The sequence below is a fragment of the Bos indicus genome, chromosome 7 (assembly GCF_029378745.1).
Source record: "Bos indicus isolate NIAB-ARS_2022 breed Sahiwal x Tharparkar chromosome 7, NIAB-ARS_B.indTharparkar_mat_pri_1.0, whole genome shotgun sequence".
In the NCBI taxonomy this organism is placed as follows: Eukaryota; Metazoa; Chordata; class Mammalia; order Artiodactyla; family Bovidae; genus Bos; species Bos indicus.
The window spans coordinates 2,673,904-2,693,991 of record NC_091766.1 but is presented as its reverse complement, the minus strand read 5'-3'; the positions used below and the strand labels follow the sequence as shown (position 1 = coordinate 2,693,991).

General features: G+C 51.9%; 1 protein-coding gene across 39 annotated transcripts in view; it reads left to right on the top strand.

The window, feature by feature from the left end:
* Positions 1–20,088, top strand: part of OBSCN (obscurin, cytoskeletal calmodulin and titin-interacting RhoGEF) — a 230,155-nt gene that overhangs the window by 172,309 nt on the left and 37,758 nt on the right. For 38 of the 39 annotated variants that reach the window (XM_070792362.1, XM_070792374.1, XM_070792359.1 and 35 more), the window contains 10 exons: positions 2,108–2,380; positions 3,141–3,416; positions 3,714–4,001; positions 4,120–4,395; positions 5,206–5,579; positions 6,105–6,969; positions 7,763–8,041; positions 18,876–18,954; positions 19,196–19,320; positions 19,473–19,670. In XM_070792362.1, the coding sequence (XP_070648463.1) occupies positions 2,108–2,380; positions 3,141–3,416; positions 3,714–4,001; positions 4,120–4,395; positions 5,206–5,579; positions 6,105–6,969; positions 7,763–8,041; positions 18,876–18,954; positions 19,196–19,320; positions 19,473–19,670 (3,033 nt within the window). The remainder of the gene's footprint in view (positions 1–2,107; positions 2,381–3,140; positions 3,417–3,713; positions 4,002–4,119; positions 4,396–5,205; positions 5,580–6,104; positions 6,970–7,762; positions 8,042–18,875; positions 18,955–19,195; positions 19,321–19,472; positions 19,671–20,088) is intronic. The other variant, XM_070792345.1, reaches the window with a different exon arrangement.

Below are 20,088 nucleotides of genomic sequence, written 5' to 3'. Positions count from 1 at the left end.
GACCCCTTCTCGTCCCCAAGCAGTATGATGGAACAGCCGGGAAACACGGGGCAGAGGCTGCTTGAAGGATCTGCATCCCAAACACCCTCTCGGGGAGGGATGGAGGCCGAGGCTGGAAGGTCTGGGGCCTTTGGGAACATAGACTCTGGGGCTGGGTCCTAGAGCAGAGGAGGGCCACTGGGCTGAGCTCCCTGAGTCCCGGATTCAGACCCCAGCGCTGCCCCTTCCTGGGCTGGTCACTCAGAGGACACTCTGAGCCCCACATCCCCGTTTGCAGCACAGCAGGGATACCCCGTGGGGGACACGGAGCAGCCCCGCAGGGGAGGGGGTGTCATTTGGCCACAGCCACGTTAGGTTGGGAAAACCTGAAATGTTCCCAGTGGTGAGAGCTGGCAGTTGTCAGGGTCCTTCCAAAACAGGAAGAGCAGGTGGGGCCTGGTCTGGGCCACAGTCCCCCTGAGGTCACTCGGATTCCATTCACAGACTACTTCAACAGCTACATTGTTAAACACTTTTTGTTTGGCCCCTGGGGGCCCAACAGTGGACAGACAAAGCTCCCTCCCTCCACTGGTGGCTTTGCTGTGGGAGGTGAAGGAACGTGATGGGAGCTGTGGGAGGTGAAGGAACGTGATAGGAGCTGTGGGAAGGAGCTGCAGTGTGAGCTGGTCTGAAGGAGGCAGCTGGGGCGGGGGCTTGGGGACATCTGGGGCAGAGCCTTTGGGTCCCAGGCGGGGAGTAGAGAAGGAAATGCAGGAGACGGCAGGAGGGAGGCCTCAGGGGCTCACCTCTGCTCCTGTAAGATCTGGGATTGTGTAGAAATAGGAGTTAAGGAGGGTGAGCTCCAGCAGTGACTGTAGGCCCAACCTTCCCCCTCCCCCCACCCCCACCCCAACCATCTCATCGCTGCCGAGAGCAGCCGCAGCCTTGATCTGGCTGGGCGCAGCCATCCAAGCACAGCGCGATGTGGGACACATGCATCCCTAAGTCCCTATTGGTTCTGTCAGTTCTGACTCAGGGAATAAAGGAGCCAGGGATGTGGGGGAGTCTGGTCTATGACGTGAGCAGACCTGGGCCAGGAGGGCAGCAAGAGAAGGATGTGGATGGGCGCTGTGGGGCCTCTGCTCTGGGGAGGTCCCTCCCCAGCATCCTGTGCAGCCTTGGGTGCCGTTGTGCTCCGTTCCTGCCCGACTCCACTCGTCACCTTGTTTTGTGTCCTTCGCTCCACTGGCCTGGCTCCCTGCTGCCCCCCACCCATCCCTCTTCATTCCCACCGCAGTGTCCCCTCCAGGTGCTTCTGCTTCCTGGACACCTCCCCTTCCTGGCTCAGTCATGCCCATCCTCAGAGATCTGCCTCCTCCAAGAAGCCCCCCGGAGCTTGAAGGCACCGGTGTTGGTACCAGGGGCCCATCATGGGAATGGGCTCTCGGAGGTGGCAAGCCCTTGGGGCCCAGGTGCTGAGCTGAATCTGGGGTCTGGCATGCCCAGGCCTGACACCCTGGCTTCCGCAGAACATGCATAGCTTCTCGTCACTGACTCCTGGCCTCTGTGTACGGGAGAACTGGAGCAGGCTGAGAATGAGGGCAGAGATATGTCTGGTCCGAGTGAGTGAGGGGAGCAGCCCAGTGGGTCTGTTAGCCCTGGCTGGGGGAGGAAAGGAAGGGAACAGTTTTCCGGAGGCCTGTGCTGCAGCAGACCTGAGAGGCAGAAGCCTCTGTCTGCGTTTGAGCCTGGCCGCAGCCTCGGGTGAGTTTTCAGTCTGAACATTTTTGAGGCTTCTTACCTGTTAGGTGGATCGTACTCTCCTTCCTAACCAAGGCCTGGTGACGGCGTGGGGATGGCCAGGGCCTTAGGACGTCCCTGTGTGGGGATGGCCAGGGCCTTAGGACGTCCCTGTGTGGGGATGGCCAGGGCCTTAGGGCGTCCCTGTGTGGGGATGGCCAGGGCCTTAGGGCGTCCCTGTGCGGCTCCTCCTGGTGGACACCCAGACACCCTCCCCCTGGCCGCATCCTCTGAGGCCCATCGTCCTGAGGGGGGCTCTCCCACACGACTCCTGGGGTGCTGGGTAGGAAAAGCCCTGAGCACACCTTGAGCCACTGTTTTTCTGCAGCCAAGAACACGGTGGTGAGGGGCCTGGAAAACGTGGAAGCGCCCGAGGGCGGCGAGGCGCTGTTCGAGTGCGTCCTGTCCCAGCCGGAGGTGGCCGCCCACACCTGGCTGCTGGACGATGAGCCCGTGCACACCTCTGACAATGCCGAGGTGGTCTACTTCGAGAACGGCCTGCGGCACCTCCTGCTGCTCAAAAACCTGCGGCCACAAGACAGCTGCCGCGTGACCTTCCTGGTGGGGGACATGGTGACGTCTGCCTTCCTCACCGTCAGAGGTCAGACTTGTGGGCTCAGGAGGGCGGTTCTCTGGGGTCCCTCAGCTGATGTCCCCCTGTGGGAGTGTGGGAGGGTAGGGGTGGAGGGGGCTGGTCTGAGACCCCTCCCACGGGATAACCCGCATCAGGGGTGCTGGGGCTGATGCTGGGACCACAATGGTGCGTTTTCTCAGACCTATCCCCCTAAATACTGCACGCTGCCGCGGGGTGGGACAGGGTGGGCTAGAGCCCCTGTGTGAGGACTCGGGACTCTTCACCTCTCTCACCAGATCCCACGCTGCTCGGGCGCAGGGTTGGTGATGAGGCTGGGGACACAGGGCACATGAGCCTCTCAGAGCCCTCCCAGGAGATGTCACCTTGTGGGGGTATGGGGTCAGGGGTCACAGGAGAGGGCCTAGGTTCCTGAGACCCCCCCTCCCCGTTGGATATTTGGCTGGGGGTCATAGGCAAGGGCTGGGGCAGCAGGGGTCATAGGGACTCCTCCACTGGGCACCTGGCTGCTTGGTGGGGGGTGGAGGGAGCTGGGGGAGCTGGGGCCTCTGGGAAGGGCATTGATTTCTGAGACAGGAGAGCACGGGGTGGTCGTGCTGGGGACGTTGATCTCTGAGGCTGCTCCCAGAGGTGGGAGGAGTGGGAGGCTAGGCGCCCTCCTCTGCTCTGGGGCTGTGGGACGAGGGTGGCATGGGTGTCTCTGAGTGCCCCCAGGACCCCCCCCCCCCCAGCCCTGTGCTCACACTACCACCCTACCCCGCCCCCACAGGCTGGCGTCTGGAGGTCTTGGAGGCGCCCCAGGACGTGACCGTGCGTGCCGGGGGGCAGGCCAGCTTCAGCTGCACCCTTAGCGAGACGGTGCCTGTGGGCGAGGCGACCTGGTACATAAACGGAGCCTCCGTGCAGCCCGATGACGCGGACTGGACCGTCACGGCCGACGGCAGCCACCACGCCCTGCTGCTGCACCGGGCCCAGCCGCAGCACGCCGGCGAGGTCACCTTTGCTGCTCGCGATGCTGTCGCCTCTGCGAGGCTCACTGTGCTGGGTGGGTGGCTTGGGCCTGCCTGCCGCAGCTCGGGTCCAGGGCTCTGGGGGAGGTGGGTGGGGGGACGAGGCATTTCCGTTTCAGAAGCTGTTGGGGGCTGTCTGTGGCCCCACACATGGAGTGGGCTCGGGGCACACGCCCTTCCTGTGACTCCAGTGCACCTTTGCAGCCCCGCAGAAAGACGGGGCTGAGGGGCACAGCTGCTCATAGGACTCAGGGGAGCAGACACCAGCGTGGGCGGGTCTGCGGGTGCAGGCTGCCCGCTGCTGCACTGACTGCCTCCTCCCTGCCCCACAGGCCTCCCCGACCCCCCAGAGGACGCAGAGGTGGTGGGGCGCAGCGGCAGCTCCGTGACGTTGTCCTGGGTGGCTCCCACGAGCGATGGTGGAGGGGGTCTCCGTGGCTACCGGGTGGAGATGAAGGCAGCAGCCACGGGAGAGTGGCAGCTGTGCCACGATCTGGTGCCCGGGCCCGAGTGTGTGGTGGCTGGCCTGGCCCCCGGGGAGACCTACCGCTTCCGCGTGGCTGCAGTGGGCCCGGCGGGCGCTGGGGAGCCCGTTTACCTGCCCCAGATGGTGAAGCTCGGTGAGTGGCTGCCTTAGTCTTGGTTGGCGAGGGTGGGGGTCCAGCTTGCAGCCCTCAAAGCCTCTCTCAGCTGAGGGTCCCCGCCCGCACCCTTGCTGACCCTGATCCCTGTTCCCAGCAGAGCCCCTGGAGCCCAGGCCTGCGGCCCCCGCCCCCGAGAGCCGGCAGGTGGCGGCCGGGGAGGACGTGTGTCTGGAGTGCGAGGTGGCCGAGGCGGGTGAGGTCGTCTGGCTGAAGGGGACGGAGCGCGTCCAGCCGAGCGGGCGCTTCCAGCTGCTCCAGCAGGGCCAGCGGCAGATGCTGCTGATCCGGGGCTTCTCCACGGAGGACCAGGGCGAGTACCGCTGCGCCCCTGCACGGGACTCAGCCTCTGGGTCAGCTGCTGCTTTCCAGGGTATGTCCCCCGGGGCCCGCTGTGTGGAGGGGAGGAAGGAGCCCTGGGGTGTGGAGTGGGCCAACCCGCTTCCTCACTGGCCCTCTCTTGAGAAACTGCTGGACGGACATCCCTCACATTAAGGACTGAGGCCTGGGCTGGGGAGATGCAGCAATCGGTGTAGCTCAGCCTCCTGTCAGACCCTGGGGCGATGCAACAATCGGTGTGGCTCAGCCTCCTGTCAGACCCATATCACTGACACCTGAGGTCACGTTGTCCCCTGGTCGATGCCCCTCCTTGGTGCCCACTGCTAGCTCTTTGAATCCTTGCTTGCCTGCTGTCTGAGCCCCCTGCACCTGCTCTGCCCCTGGCCTGGGGTTTCCTGTGTGGGAGAATGAGGCCTAGAGAGGGCCGTTCAGAGCCCCTAAAACCTTGTCAAGATTGTGCATCAGAGCTCTCGGGGCCCAGGCAGGCAGCTGCTGCTGCTGCTAAGTCGCTTCAGTCGTGTCCTCCTCTGTGTGACCTCATAGACAGCAGCCCACCAGGCTCCCCTGTCCCTGGGATTCTCCAGGCAAGAACACTAGAGTAGGTTACCATTTCCTTCTCCGATGCATGAAAGTGAAAAGTGAAAGTGAAGTCACTCAGTTGTGTCTGACTCTTCGCGACCCCATGGACTGCAGCCTACCAGGCTCCTCTGTCCATGGGATTTTCCAAGCAAGAGTACTGGAGCAGGCAGGCAGCAGAGGCTTCTAAAGGGAACTGTGGTCAGTAGCCAAGGCTGGCCTGGGGTTGCTGTGCTTGTCTAACTGACCAGTCTCCTGCCCTCCTCAGTGGTGCTGACCCCAGAATCCGGGGAGGAGGTCCCTGCTCAGCCCAGCCTGCCCCCTGAGGCAGCCCAGGAGGGCGACCTACACCTGCTGTGGGAGGCGCTGGCCCGGAAGCGCCGCATGAGCCGCGAGCCCACGCTGGACTCCATCAGCGAGCTGCCCGAGGAGGACGGCCGCCCACAGGGCCCGAGGCAGGAGGCCGAGGAGGCCGTGCCTGACCTCTCAGAGGAGTACTCCACGGCTGACGAGCTGGCGCGCACGGGCGAGGCCGACCTTTCGCACACCAGCTCTGACGACGAGTCCCGTGCAGGCACGCCTTCGCTGGTTTCCTACCTCAAGAAGGCTGGGAGGCCCAGCCCCTCGCCACTGGCCAGCAAGGTGAGTCTGCTTGACCTGCAAGGAGAGGCCCATGCTTCTTAGATTTTTGCCACTCCATCATGCATCCGATACGTGTCATCTATCCACTGTCTGACTATCGGTCCATCCAGCACTCATTTATCCAGTCCTTTTCCCATTCACCATCTGCCCATCTATTGGTCATCCAGCTGCCGATCCAGCTGCGATTCACCTACCCATCCATCCATCCATGTGGCTGTTAAAACGCTTTTCCTGAAGAGCTGGAACCCGTCTTTCTGTGGTATTCCTCACAGCTCTGTCTCCCTCTGCGGAACGCAGTTTCAGGGAGGGTAGACTTGCTTTTTGGCAGCAGCAGAAGCCCTCGGGCACTTGGCCTCAGTGAAGGGAGTGTGGTTGACAGCAGGCAGCAGGCACGAGGCATGCTGGAGCAAGGCCTAGAGCTGGGGCGGGAGACCCGGGCTCTGCTTCTCCCTGCCCTGTGTATGTCCCCGCCACATCCTTTGCCTGCCCTGGGCCTCAGGTACCCTACCTTACCTGTGCACACAGGTTGGGGCCCCAGCAGCCCCCTCAGGGAAGCCACAGGAGAAGCAGCAGGAGAAGCCACCTGCAGTATACCCACCACCAGGAGACCTGAGCGCTGGGGACCTGAGTGACCCGACCTTGGACCAGGCCGCAGTGAAGATCCAGGCGGCCTTCAAGGGTTATAAGGTCCGGAAGGAGATGCAGCAGCAGGAGGGGCCCGTGCTCCGCTGCACATTTGGGGACACTGTGGCACAGGTGGGAGACGTCCTGCATCTGGAGTGTGTCGTGTCCAGCAAGACAGATGTGCGCGCCCGCTGGCTGAAGGATGGTGTGGAACTGACGGACAGCCGGCACCACCACATTGACCAGCTTGCGGACGGCACCTGTTCTCTGCTGGTCACTAGCCTGGGGCGGGCCGACGCTGGCCGTTACACCTGTCAGGTGAGCAACAAGTTTGGCCACGTGGCCCACAGTGCCACCGTGGTGGTCAGTGGCACGGAGAGCGAGAACGAGAGCTCCTCCGGGGGTGAGCTGGATGACACCTTCCGCCGGGCCGCCCGGCGGCTGCACCGCCTCTTCCGCACGAAAGGCCCAGAGGAGGTCTCGGACGAGGAGATCTTCTTCAGCGCTGACGAGGGCAAGGCAGAGCCTGAGGAGCCTGGGGACTGGCAGACGTACCGCGAAGATGAGCACTCCATCTGCATCTGCTTTGAGACGCTGGCGGAAGCCCGCCAGGCAGCCAGCCGCTTCCAGGAAATGTTTGGCGTGTTGGGCATCAGTGTGGACGTCAGCCTGTCCGAGCTGGGACCACGCAGGGTGGAGATGCGCATTGGCAAGGTGGCACCCGCCCCTTCAGCCCCGCTGGAGCCAGTGCTGGCGGCAGAGGCTGGTGAGTCTGCAAGCTGTATGCGGGGAGGACGAGCAAAGCCAGGCTGGTGATCCAGCGTCAGCTGAAGACTCAAGGAGGTGGCTGGGCTTTAGCTTCTGGCTGTGCACAGATGCGGCCCACTGAGCTGGAAAGAGCCCTGACTTTGGGGTGAGACAAAGCTCAATTTAAATTCCAGCTCTGCCTCTTTGAGCCTCAGAGTCCTATTCTATGAAATATGTTCAGGAATACTGACTTCCTAGAGTTTAGGGATTTATTTTTTCCCCCATGAGGGTTTGAGATGTAATCTGTATAAAAGGTAGGGTCGCACATAGTCCAGTCTGAACCCTATTTCCCACTCCAGCAACTAAAGTTAATTGAAAAGTCATTTCGCTGTTTACTTCTGTCTCCCTAACAGGCAACATCATTACCGTCATAATGATTACCATCATGATGATACCCTAAAGGGGGTGTCGTAAACAACCACAGCATCATTTTTCCTCTTTAATTCCGAGCTGCTTGTGTGCTTCCAATCCCAGACTGCCAGCCTTGGTCTTCCCTTTACCTCCCCTTCCTCCCCATTTCTTGTCTGCTATCTCTCTGACCTCATGGGAGCTTGGGAGGCTGGCAAAGAGAGGATTCTTGTAAGGCATGGGGAGGAGGGGATAGCTCAGTTGACAGAGACAGAATTCTGTTTGGCCACCAGTCTATGAGCACTCACGTGAATGGGTGCCGTGCAGCATTGAACTTCTGGCAGCTGGGGTAGCTGAGGGGAGCCCAGGGCTGACGTGCTGTATGCCCTGCCCTTCTCTTCTAGCCCCGGTGTTCCTGACCGAGCTACAGAATCAGGAGGTGCTGGATGGGTACCCTGTGAGCTTTGACTGTGTGGTGACAGGCCAGCCTGTGCCCACCGTGCGGTGGTTCAAGGATGGGAGGATGCTGGAGGAGGATGACCACTACATGATCAGTGAGGATCAACAAGGTGGCCACCAGCTCATCATCACGGCTGTGGTGCCAGCAGACATGGGTGTCTACCGCTGCCTGGCCGAGAACAGTGTGGGTGTGTCCTCTACAAAGGCCGAGCTCCGTGTGGACCGTGAGTGCACATTTGGGTGTGAAGATTCAGGCAGGGCAGGGATCCTGGCAGTGAGAGGCAGTGCTGAGCTGGAGGATTCCCAGCCCAGCATTGGTCTCAGGTCAGGCAGAATTTGGGGCCGAAAAGTCTTGTGGCAGATAGAGAGTTCCCTTGGAGCCCCCCCTTGGGAGGTAAATGGGATGGGGAAGAACCTGGGAAGATTTGGAGGTACCCCATGGGCACAGTGGGTGGTTAATGGCACTGTGGCAAAATAAGAAATATATATATTTGATCTTTGTTCCTGATTCCTGGTGGGCCCCTAGATAGCTTCAGTACGAATAAATCCATCTGATTTTTGACAAAAATCCAAAAACAAATAGAGGAAACACAGAATTTCAGATTCAAGGATGGAATTTCAAATAGTGCTGGCGTAATTTGAGCAATTGTAGGCACGACTGAGCGACTTCACTTTCACTTTTCACTTTCATGCATTGGAGACGGAAATGGCAACCCACTCCAGTGTTCTTGCCTGGAGAATCCCAGGGACGGGGGAGCCTGGTGGGCTGCCGTCTATGGGGTCGCACAGAGTCAGACAACGACTGAAGCGACTTAGCAGCAGCAGCAGCAGGCAAAAATATGAACACACCAAGGAAACCAGAATTGAAAGAGACACATGTACCCTAACGTTCATTGCAGCATTGTTTACGATAGCTGGGACATGGATGCAACCTAGATGTCCATCGGCAGATGAATGGATAAGGAAGTTGTGGTACATACACACAATAGAATACTACTCAGCTATAAAAAGGAACATATTTGAGTCAGTTCTGATGAGGTGGATGAACCTAGAACCTGTTATACAGAGTAAAGTCAGTCAGAAAGAGAAACACCAATATTAACGCATATATATGGAATTTAGAAAGACAGTAACGATGATCCTATATGCAGGACAGCAAAAGAGACACAGATGTAAAGAACACTTTTGGACTCTGTGGGGAAAGGCGAGGGTGGGATGATTTGAGAAAACAGCATTGAAACATGTATATTACCAAATGTGAAATAGATGACCAGTGCAAGTTTGATGCATGAAGCGGGGCACCCAAAGCCAGTGCTCTGGGACAACCCAGAGGGAGGGAGGGGGTGTTCAGGATGGGGGAAACATGTGCACCCGTGGCTGATTCACGTTGAGGTATAAAAACCATCACAATATTGTAAGTATCCTCCAATTAAAATTTACTAATTAAAAAAATAAACCAAAAATAGGAAGTTCAACCTTGTATGAAAATTACCTTAGAATGGATTACATACTTAAATGTAAAATATGAACCTATCAAACTTTTAGGGAAAACGTGGGGAGAAATCCTCAGGATCAAGGGCTAGGAAAAGACTACTTTAAGACTTCGCCCTAAAACGAAAAATTGGTAAAGTGGACCTCCTCAGACTTAAAACCATTTGCTCTGAAAACTCAAGTGTTGAGGATGAAAAGCCATGGGCTGGGGAAAAGTACCTGTATCATTTGTTGTAAAGAATATTTTCCCTTATGACATCGTCTTGGAACTCTTTTTGCCAGAAATGAATTTCCATTAAATGTATAGATTTATTTCTGACTTTCATTTCTCTTCCATTCGTCCAGATGTCTGTCATTATGCCATTACTACACTGCTTTGACTATTGTAGCTTTGTATTAAGTTTTGAAACTGTGAGTCTGCCAACTTGATTGTTTTGACCATTCTGAGTCTCTTGTATTTTTTAATGCATATTAGAATCAGCTTGTCAATTCCTGCAAACATAATCTCTGGGTACTTTTTATTATTTCCTTTTTATCAATGATTTTTGAGTAATCATATTTTTTGGTGCACTTGTCTTTAAGTTCCTTATCTTGCAGTTAATTGAGCTTCTTGAGTTAATGGGGCTTCCCTGGGGGCTCAGATGGTAAAGAATTTGCCTACAATGCAGGAAACCCAGGTTTGATCCCTGGGTCAAGATGATCTCCTACAGAATGGAAGGGCTACTCACTCCAGCATTCTTGGCTGGGGAATTCCATGGACAGAGGAGCCTGGTGGGCTGTACAATCCATGGGCTCGCAAAAGAGTTGGACACAACTTAGCAACTAACACTTTTAATATTTTTCATTAAGTTTGAAATTTGTGAGGCATTATTTCTTGAAATATTTTTCCTTTCCCCCTTCATTTGGGGACTTACAAATAATCGAGGCACTTGAAGTTGCACCTGTTGTTCAGTCGCTCAGTCACGTCCAACTCTTTGTAACCCCATGGACTGCAACATGCCAGGCTTCCCTGTCCTTCAGTATCTCCTGGAGTTTTCTCAGACTCATGTCCATTGAGTCAGTGATGCCATCCAACCATCTCAACCTCTGTCATCCCCTTCTCCTCCTGCCATCAATCTTTTCCAGCATCAGGGTCTTTTCCAATGAGTTGGCCCTTCGCATCAGGTGGCCACAGTATTGGAGCTTCAGCTTCAGCATCAGTCCTTCCAATGAATATTCAGGGTTGATTTCTTTTAAGATTGATGATTTGATCTCCTTGCAGTCCAAGGGACTCTGAAGAATCTTCTCCAGCAGCACAGTTCAAAAGCATCAATTCTTCTGCGCTCAGCCTTCTTTATGGTCCAACATTCACACCCATACTTGATTACTGGAGAAACTATACCTTTGACTATATGGACCTTTGTTAGCAAAATGATGTCTGCTTTTTAATATGCTGTCTAGGTTTGTCATAGTTTTTCTTCCAAGGAGCAAGCGTTTTTTAATTTCATGGCTGCAGTCACTCTCTGCAGTGATTTTGAAGCCCAAGAAAATAAAGTGTGTCACTGTTTCCATTGTTTCCCCATCTATTTGCCATGAATTGATGGGACCAGATGCCATAATCTTAAGTTTTTGAATGTTGAGTTTTAAGCCAGCTTTTTCACTCTCTTCTTTCACCTTCATCAAGAGGCTCTTTAGTTCCTCATCACTTTCTGCATATCAAAGGTTATTGATATTTTTCCTGGCAATCTTGATTCCAGTTTGTGAGTCATCCAGCCTGGCATTCCTCATGATGTACTCTGCATATATGTTAAAAAAGCAGGGTGACAATATACAGCCTTGACGTACTCCTTTCCCAATTTTGAATCATTCCGTTGTTCCATGTCCAGATCTAACTGTTGCTTCTTGACATACATACAGATTTCTCAGAAGACAGGTAAGGTGGTCTGGTATTCCCATCTTTGTAAGAATTTTCCACCATTTTTTGTGATCCACACAGTCAAAGTCTTTGACCTAGTCAGTGAGGCAGAAGTAGATGTTTTTCTGTAATTATCTTGCAGAATCTTGTGATGAATCAGCCTGGCAATGCAGGAGATGCAAGAGATGCAGGTTCACTCCCTGGGTCGGGAAAATCCCCTGGAGAAGGAAGTGGCAACACACTCCAGTTTTCTTGCCTGGGAAATGCTATGGACAGAGGAGCCTGGTGGGCTACAGTCCATGGGTTCACAAAGAGTCATACATGACTGAGAACTGAGCACAGCTGAAGTTGTACCACAGCTTACTAATAATCCTTTTAAATTTTAAAACTCTTGTTTTCTGTGCATTTCATTTTTCATAGTTTCTATTGCTATGCTTTTACATTCACTATCTTTTTTTCTATAGTATCTAATTTGCTGTCAATCCTATCCATTGTATTGTTTATCCCTAAAAGTTCCACTTGAATCATTTTTCTTAAAAATGACTTATTTGTTTACCTTTTAGTTTTTGACTGCGCTGGGCTGTCACTGCATGTGAGCTTTCTCTGGTTGCGTGGAGCGGGAGCTGCTCTTTGTTTTGGTGTGGTGGTTTCTCTTGTTGTGGCCCACAGGCTCGAGAAGGCTGGCTCAGGAGTTGTGATGCGTAGTTTAGTTGCTCTGCAGAATGTGGGAGCTTCCTGTATCAGGGATCAAACCCATGTCTGCTGCATTGGTGGGTAGATTCTTAAGCACTAGACCACTGTGGAAGCCACCCTACTTGAATCTTTTTGATATGTTCTAGAGAGGAGCCCAGCAGGCTCCAGTCCATAGGGTCGCTAAGAGTCGGGCTCGATTGATCGACTTCACTTTCACTTTTCACTTTCATGCATTGGAGAAGGAAATGGCAACCCACTCCAATGTTCTTGCCTGAAGAATCCCAGGGACAGAGGAGCCTAGTGGGCTGCCGTCTATGGGGTCGCACAGAGTCAGACACGACTGAAGCGACTTAGCAGTAGCAGCAGCAGATCTCATCTTAACTTCTTGAACACATGGAATACAGTTCTATTGCTTGGTGAATCTCCTTCTCTCTCAGTTCTAACATCTGTGTCAAGTCTGAGTTGGTTTCAACTGACAGATTATTCTACATGTTATAGGTTGTGTGTTTTCTGACTCCTTGCATGTCTTGACAGTCTTGCCTGAATGCCTGACAGTGTGAATTTAACCCCATTGGGAGGTGAGTATTTTGTGTTTCTGCATGTCTTCTTGAGTAATACAATGAGTCACTTGGAAGCAGCTGGATCCTTTTGGATATGCCTTGTGTGATTTGTTAGGTGGGGCCAAGGCAGTGCTCAGTCCAAGGCTGACTGTCTTTGTCTGCTGAAGTAAGTTTTCCTGAGCACTCTACCTGATGCCTATGAATTATGAAAGTGCCCAATCTGCCTGTAGACAGACATTATTTCAGCCCTTGTGCTCCTGTGGCCCTGTCTTCTCTGGCCCTTTCAGATGGCTCTCCTGTATGCATGTACCAATTGGTGCTCTGGAGGGGGCCCTCTCTCTGCACAGCTTTCTCTTCTCTGATTTTCTGTTCCATAGACAAAGACTGCCTTTGTCTCTCAGGACATCAGCTCTTGTTTCCTCTACTCAGGATCTGCTTGGCTCTGCCTCAGTTTCCCCTTCATGTAAACTTCAGGCAGTAAGCTGGGGCAATTATAGGGCCCACTGTTGTTTCCTGAGGCTTCCCTCATAGCTCAGTTAGTAAAGAATCTGCCTGCATTCCTGTCTCTAACAGATCACTGTCCTTCACTTGCATAATTCCTGTGATTTGAAAACCATTCTGCTCATTCTGTACCCAGTTCTAACCTGTGGGTATTTTCTCTCCCACAAAAAGAAATTCTCTGAGACACCAGATGAGTGTCCTATCAGTTCAGTTCAGTTCAGTCACTCAGTCGTGTCCGACTCTTTGCGACCCCATGAGTCGCAGCACACCAGGCCTCCCTATCCATCACCAACTTCCAGAGTTCACTCAGACTCACGTCCATCGAGTCAGTGATGCCATCCAACCATCTCATCCTCTGTCATCCCCTTCTCCTCCTGCCCCCAATCCCTCCCAGCATCAGAGTCTTTTCCAATGAGTCAACTCTTTGCATGAGGTGGCCAAAGTACTGGAGTTTCAGCTTTAGCATCATTCCTTCCAAAGAAATCCCAGGGCTGATCTCCTTCAGAATGGACTGGTTGGATCTCCTTGCAGTCCAAGGGACTCTCAAGAGTCTTCTCCAATACCACAGTTCAAAAGCATCAATTCTTCGGCGCTCAGCTTTCTTCACAGTCCAACTTTCACATCCATACATGACTACTGGAAAAACCATAGCCTTGATAAGACAGACCTTTGTTGGCAAAGTAATGTCTCTGCTTTTGAATATGCTATCCAGGTTGGTCATAACTTTCCTTCCAAGGAGTAAGCGTCTTTTAATTTCATGGCTGCAGTCACCATCTGCAGTGATTTTGGAGCCCCAAAAAGTAAAGTCTGACACTGTTTCCACTGTTTCCCCATCTATTTGCCATGAAGTGAAGGGACTGGATGCCATGATCTTAGTTTTTTGAATGCTGAGTTTTAAACCAGTTTTTTTCACTCTCCTCGCTCACCTTCATCAAGAAGCTCTTTAGTTCTTCTTCACTTTCTGCCATAAGGGTGGTGTCATCTGCATATCTGAGGTTATTGATATTTCTCTCGGCAATCTTGATTCCAGCTTGTGCTTCTTCCAGCCCAGCATTTCTCAAGATGTACTCTGCATGTAAGTTAAATAAGCAGAGTGACAATATACAGCCTTGACGTACTCCTTTTCCTATTTGGAACCAGTCTGTTGTTGCATGTCCAGTTCTAACTGTTGCTTCCTGACCTGCATACAAATTTCTCAAGAGGCAGGTCAGGTGGTCTGGAGTGTCCTATAGTTTAACTCAATTCTGATCCCATCTTCCCAGAGATAGCATCAGATCCCGTAGGCTAAGGGCTCACTCCCACAAAGCTGCCTCTCACCACTTCAGATATCAGCTGCAAGTCCAGGTTCTCACCTGTGCTTCTGGCCAATATGCTATAAATTAGAGATTCCGGTGATTCGTTCCTTGGATTTGATTAATTTACTAAAGTGGTTCACAGAACTCAGAGAAGGATGTTACTTACTATGTTAGCAGTGTATTATAAAAGGATATAACTTAGAAACAGCCAGATGGAAGAGATGTGTAGGCCAGGCAGGAGGGAAGGGCCCAGGTCGAGCTTGCCACTCTCCCCTGATCGTGTGCTCACCAACTGGAAAGCTCTCTGAACCCTATTCTCTTGGGTTTTTATGGAGGTTTCATTATACAGACACACTGATTACATCATTGACCATTGGTGATTGAATTAAATCTCCAGCCCTTCTCTCCTTCCTGACGGTCAGAGGTTCCCAAACTTCTAATCCTGTGGTTGGTTACCCTGGCTTATGGAAGAATCACCACATCCTTAGGGGCTTTCAGAAAAAAAATCACATCATTAATGTAAAATCCAAATCTACCTAAAGAAAAAAAAGACCTATATATAAAAACTATAAAACACTGATGAAAGAAATAAAAAATGACACAAATAGATGGAGAAATATACCATGTTCATGGATCAGAAGAATCAATATAGTGAAAATGAGTATACTACCCAAAGCAATCTATAGATTCAGTGCAATCCCTATCAAGCTACCAACGGTATTTTTCAGAGAACTAGAACAAATAATTTCACAATTTGTATGGAAATACAAAAAACCTTGAATAGCCAAAGCAATCTTGAGAAAGAAGAGTGGAACTGGAGGAATCAACCTGCCTGACTTCAGGCTATACTACAAAGCCACAGTTATCAAGACAGTATGGTACTGGCACAAAGACAGAAATATAGATCAATGGAACAAAATAGAAAGCCCAGAGATAAACCCACGCACTTATGGACACCTTATCTTTGACAAAGGAGGCAAGAATATACAATGGAGAAAAGACAATCTCTTTAACAAGTGGTGCTGGGAAAACTGGTCAACCACTTGTAAAAGAGTGAAACTACAACACTTTCTAACACCATACACAAAAATAAACTCAAAATGGATTAAAGATCTAAATGTAAGACCAGAAACTATAAAACTCCTAGAGGAGAACATAGGCAAAACACTCTCCGACATAAATCACAGCAGGATCCTCTATGACCTACCTCCTAGAGTAATGGAAATAAAAGGAAAAATAAACAGATGGGACCTAATTCAAGTTAAAAACTTTTGCACAATGAAGGGAACTATAAGCAAGGTGAAAAGACAGCCTTCAGAATGGGAGAAAATAATAGCAAATGAAGCAACTGACAAATAATTTCAAAAATATTCAAGCAGTTCCTGCAGCTCAATTCCAGAAAAGTAAATGACCCAATCAAAAAATGGGCCAAAGAACTAAACAGACATTTCTCCAAAAAAAACATGCAGATGGCTAACAAACACATGAAAAGATGCTCAACATCATTCATTATCAGAGAAGTGCAAATCAAAACCACAGTGAGGTACCGTCTCATGCCAGTCAGAATGGCTGCTATCAAAAAGTCTACAAACAATAAATGCTGGAGAGGGTGCAGAGAAAAGGGAACCCTCTTACACTGTTGGTGGGAATGAAAACTGGTACAGCTACTATGGAGAACAGTGTGGAGATTCCTTTAAAAAAAGTGGAAATAGAACTGCCATATGACCCAGCAATCCCACTTCTGGGACTTCTGGGCATACACACCGAGGAAACCATAACTGAAAGAGACACATGTACCCCAATGTTCATCGCAGCACTGTTTACAGTAGCCAGAACATGGAAGCAATGTAGATAGATGTCCATCAGCAGACAAATGGATAAGAAAGCTGTGGTTCATAATGGAATATTACAGCTATTTAAAAGAATGCATTTGAATCAGTTCTAATGAGGTGGATGTAACTGGAGCCTATTATACAGAGTGAAGTAAGTCAGAAAGAAAAACACCAATACAGTATACTACCGCATATATATGGAATTTAGAAAGATGGTAACGATGACCCTATATGCGAGACAGCAAAAGAGACACAGATGTAAACAGACTTTTGGACTCTGTGGGAGAGGGTGAGGGTGGGATGATTTGAGAGAATAGCATTGAAACATGTATTAATATATGTTATGTAATGATATGTGAAACAGATCGCCAGTCCAGGTTCAATGCATGAGACAGGGTGCTCAGGGCTGGTGCACTGGGATGACCCTGAGGGATGGGATGGGGAGGGAGGTGGGGGGAGGGTCAGGAGGGGAACACATGTACACCCATGGCTGATTCATGTCAATGTATGGCAAAAACCACCACAATATTGTAAAGTAATTAGCCTCCAATTAAAATAAATTAGAAAAAAAAATCCCCACCTCTATGCCTGTCCAGTTAGGAAATTCCAAGTGTGTAGGAACTCTGAGTCAGGAACAGGAGGAAGACCAAACTTCTGTTTCTTATTATAAATCACTGCATCGTGGCCATTATTTTCTTTATTGTGTTTGTTTTCCTTTGGTTGTTTTGGGGGTGGGTATCTTATTTCAGGCTGTTATAACAAAGTCCCATAGACGGGGCAGCACTGCCTGAAGTTATGGAAACGGAAGGGTGCTGGTGACAGTCCTCTTCCAAGTGGCCAACAGCTGTCTTCTCTCTGTGTTCTCACGTGGGGGAAGGGAGAAGGCTGCTGGGGACCAGCCCCGGCTGATCCAGGGTATTTGAAGCGGGGACGGCGTCGGCGACCTATTTATTTAAATATTTTATCAAAGATATAAAGAGTAATAGGATGAGGATAGCTCAGTAGGAAAATTCAGTGGAGAAAAGAGGCTGAGTAGCTTGGTTTATGCGGGAGACCAATAAAACTTCAAGACAAGAAGTTTGCACCACTTGCGTAGGCCGCAGGCATCCTTCCATTCTCCCAAAAGAGAGGAGACACTGAGGCCTCCCCGGTCGGATCTTAGAAGCCCAGGCATAATTAGCAAGCATGGCAGGTTCTGCGCTCCAGATGGAGACTCAGCCAGAATTTGAGAGAGAGCGCGACATGGGGAGACCAAGTTTCAGTGAACAAGGCCCGCACTTTATTTTCCAAAGTAGATTTTATACCTTAAGTTATGCATAGAGGATAATGGGGGAAGGGGTGGAGTCAGGCAGCAAGCCAGGCTTTCTTCCTGCAAACTTATCATATGCAAAAGCTTAGGTGATTTACATCATCTTCTGGCCCGGAGGCCTGTTAACATTTTAAGACCCTTTCTTCAGAAAACTTATTTTTCTTTAAAGGTGATTGGTCAGGAGCCACCCTCCAAAAGCATTAGATAAAGTTGCATTCCTACAGAGCAAAGGTGTGGTGGGCTATAACAAGAAAAAGAATTAACTCAAGGGTCCCAGGTTACAAACATTAAAGCTACTACTTACACCAATTATATTAATCAATACACTGCCAGGGACACAGCAGGTAAGGGATATGGAGACTTAGCAGCAAACATTGGCCCAACAAGTGAAAATCCCTTCACCAATACAATTTCTAATTAATCTTTTAACTACTCAAAAGAATCTGTGTTTAGACAGTTTAGAACATCTCCTGCCTCTCACAGTTGGGAGGCTCTGAACAATCACGTGTCCGGAAAAACCTATTCAGGCAGGCTAGAGGATTTCCAAAGGAGTTTGTAGGTTAAACACTGTCACACCCAGGAATTATTAACTGGAGCTGTAAGCTAACTCATTTTTTCAGAGAGAGGTAGTGGGGGACAGCCCCCCGTAAAGTCAGAGGTGTAGGTGAGAGCACAAAGCAGAAAGTAGGCAGACTCTGGTTTTGGGGGTAGATGGGGGACTCCTGAGGCTCGATCCCGCCTTTGCGTGTGCCAAGCCTCCTTCCTCATGACCTTTGTCATGGGCGGAGTTCCTCACGCTGGCTCCTGGCAGTGATAGAATTCCAGTTGAGCTATTCCAGATCCTGAAAGATGATGCTGTGGAAAGTGCTGCACTCAATATGCAATATGCACTCAATATGCAATATGCCGGCTCCCGGCAGAAGGCGTCCCTTCTTATTAGGGCACTAATCCTATTCATGAGGCTCCACCCTTATGACCTCATCTAAGCCTGATCACCTTGAAAAGGTCCCAACTTCAGACACCATCCTGGTAGGAGTATGGACTTGAACATATGAATCTGGGGGGCGGATACAGCACTCAGGCTTCAGCAGAGGATAAATTTAGCCCTTATTCTCCATTGTGGCTCTAAGAGAAAACCAGCTGCTGGTTTTGAGACCTGGGTCACCCTTGTTCCTTAGTTGGTTGGAACTAAGGAGTGAACTGTTAATTGCCACTGTCTGCTATTATGAAGCCCAGTATTGATAATTTGTTGGGTCTTGAAGTCAGTTTCAGGCCTGGAAACATGGGCTGGTAAGTAGCCTGGGGACAGGGAGGGGCCGCAGGTAGCCGCATCCCCGGTTCCTTCTGACTCAGAAGTGCAGAAGTGTGAGTGTCCCCGGGGAGTGGCTGCACAGTGAGAATTGGGTGCCCTCTGGGGGTGGGGCTCGTGCCTGGGAAGAAGATGAGGCTCAGGCCTTGCTTCAGCCCCACCCTTCACCCGCAGTGACCAGCACCGACTATGACACTGCTGCAGACGCCACGGAGACCTCGTCCTACTTCAGTGCCCAGGGCTACCTGTCCAGGTAGAGGGCCAGGAAGAGGCGGGCAGCGCCCAGTGGGCTGGTGGTCCCGGGTCCTTGCGGGGGTGGCAGTGGTGGCTTGGACTGACAGCATCCCAGGTGTGGTGGCTTCAGCCAGCCCACCGTACCCTCCACCAGCACAGAGGAGAACTCAGGACTGACCCACCCCAACCCCACACCCCTCCTGTCCCGGAGCCCTCACTCGTCCTCCTCACAGCTTCCACTTTTTTGTTCTCCCCGCCAGCCGGGAACAAGAGGGTACAGAGTCTACCTCAGAGGAGGGGCAGCTGCCCCAGGTGGTGGAGGAGCTGAAGGACCTGCAGGTGGCCCCAGGCACGCGGCTGGCCAAGTTCCAGCTCAAGGTGAAAGGTGAGCGGGAGAGGGACGGAGGGCATGGCGCTGTCTCCTGCCAAGTCACGGTTGCATGGTCACCGATGACCCCGGGCTCTCTGAGGATCTGTGGAGGGCACGGTGCCCACTGGGCTGGGGCCCTGCACTCACCACTCCCCTTGTGGCCTCAGGCTACCCCACACCTCGACTCTACTGGTTCAAAGACGGGCAGCCCCTGACCGCATCTGCGCACATACGTATGGCAGACAGGAAGATGCTCCACACCCTAGAGGTTGTCTCTGTCACCAGCGAGGATGCAGGGCAGTACTCGGCCTACATCAGCAACGCCGTGGGTGCTGCTTACTCCTCTGCTCGGCTCCTGGTCCGAGGTGGGTGCCCAGTGATGTGGCAGGGCCTGGCGTCCACACCTGGGTTGCTGTGGCAGGCCTGAAGCCAGGACCCAGTGGTCACTGCCCCTGTGTACAGAAGTCACAGGTGCCCAGAAACTGCTTCCCAGAGAGTGTGTGCCCCTAAGAGTTGAAGTGTGTGTATGTGAAAGTGCTAGTCCTTCAGTCATGTCCGACCCTCTGTGACCCCACGGACTGCAGTCCACCAGGCTCCTCTGGCCGTGGAAGTTCCATTCAAGAATACTGGAGGGGGTAGCCTTTCCCTTCTACAGGGGATCTTTTCAACCCAGGGATTGAACCCAGGTCTCTTGCATTGCAGGCAGATTCTTTACTGTCTGAGCCGCCAGGGAAGCTGAGAGGGCAAGGGGCCCATGAAATCTGACTAGCTAGAAGGCTAGTT